Below are 855 nucleotides of genomic sequence, written 5' to 3' on the forward strand. Positions count from 1 at the left end.
AACCTCAAACAGTGCTGAGTGAACGACCGTCTCCTTTCCCACCCAGCAGCAAACAGCACAGCACAAAGCTCGGCTTCTCCTAAGTTCAGCACACGACCATCGCTTTGCAGCGTTTGTTCGAGCTGCGAGCCGAGCAAACCGAGCTTTATCGAACTTGTTCAGGCTGGCAGCGATGGACTCTCGCCGTTCCGCGCCCACACCCTCACGTGCCTCCCCTCCATTTCATTCACTTCTGCACATCGGGGTTCAGTTTGACGCAGGCACTCCAGCTATACGTGCCCACTTTCCCTGCGACGCCGGAGGCTGTGAGGAAAGCCGGCCCCCCTCGGCCCCTCCCCGCTCCCGTTCACCTGCAGGAGCCGGAAGAGCCCCTGTCGCTCCGCGTAGTCGCCCACCGACGGCGGCCACGACCGGGCGGGGGCGTCCATGGCCGCCCTTAGCAACCGTCCGCGGCGCTGCGTTGCTATGGAGTGACGTCACTGCAATGCGACGCAGCGACACACGCCCCGAAACGTAAGGGAGGCGCTGCAGTGTGACGTCATCGAACGGCGACGGTTGCTACGGAGACGGCGGCGGTGGTTGCTAGGGACCCGGCTCGGGGTGCGTGCTGAGCCCGGCCCAGGCCCCACTGCCCCGCGCGGCCCCACACGCTGGTACAAAGCTGCACGGGGAGGCCCGGCCCGACCCTCTGCGGCGGTGAAGGGGTGAGGGGGGCGTTGGAGCCACCTGCGGTGCTGGGCAGAGGCCCTCCATTTGCCCCGCTCTCCCCGTCGGGCAATGGTTTCACACGGGCAAAAAAACGACAGCTCTCCCTGCGGCCATTTCCCAGCGCCGTGACTGATGCAGTGCTGCGTT

At 65.5% G+C, this 855-nt stretch overlaps 1 protein-coding gene across 4 annotated transcripts in view; it reads right to left on the reverse strand.

Annotated features, from left to right (window-relative positions):
* Positions 1-855, reverse strand: part of AK8 (adenylate kinase 8) — a 70,333-nt gene that overhangs the window by 62,688 nt on the left and 6,790 nt on the right. For 2 of the 4 annotated variants that reach the window (XM_048965654.1, XM_048965658.1), the window contains exon 1: positions 351-455. The exons of 1 other annotated variant lie outside the window; for it this stretch is intronic. In XM_048965654.1, coding sequence (XP_048821611.1) covers positions 351-428 — 78 coding nt within the window. In that variant the 5' untranslated portion in view covers positions 429-455. Of the gene's footprint in view, positions 1-3; positions 151-350; positions 456-855 lie in introns of those variants that run through there. One more of the 4 variants, XM_048965656.1, reaches the window with a different exon arrangement.

Source organism: Lagopus muta, chromosome 19 (genome assembly GCF_023343835.1).
Source record: "Lagopus muta isolate bLagMut1 chromosome 19, bLagMut1 primary, whole genome shotgun sequence".
Classification (NCBI taxonomy): Eukaryota; Metazoa; Chordata; class Aves; order Galliformes; family Phasianidae; genus Lagopus; species Lagopus muta.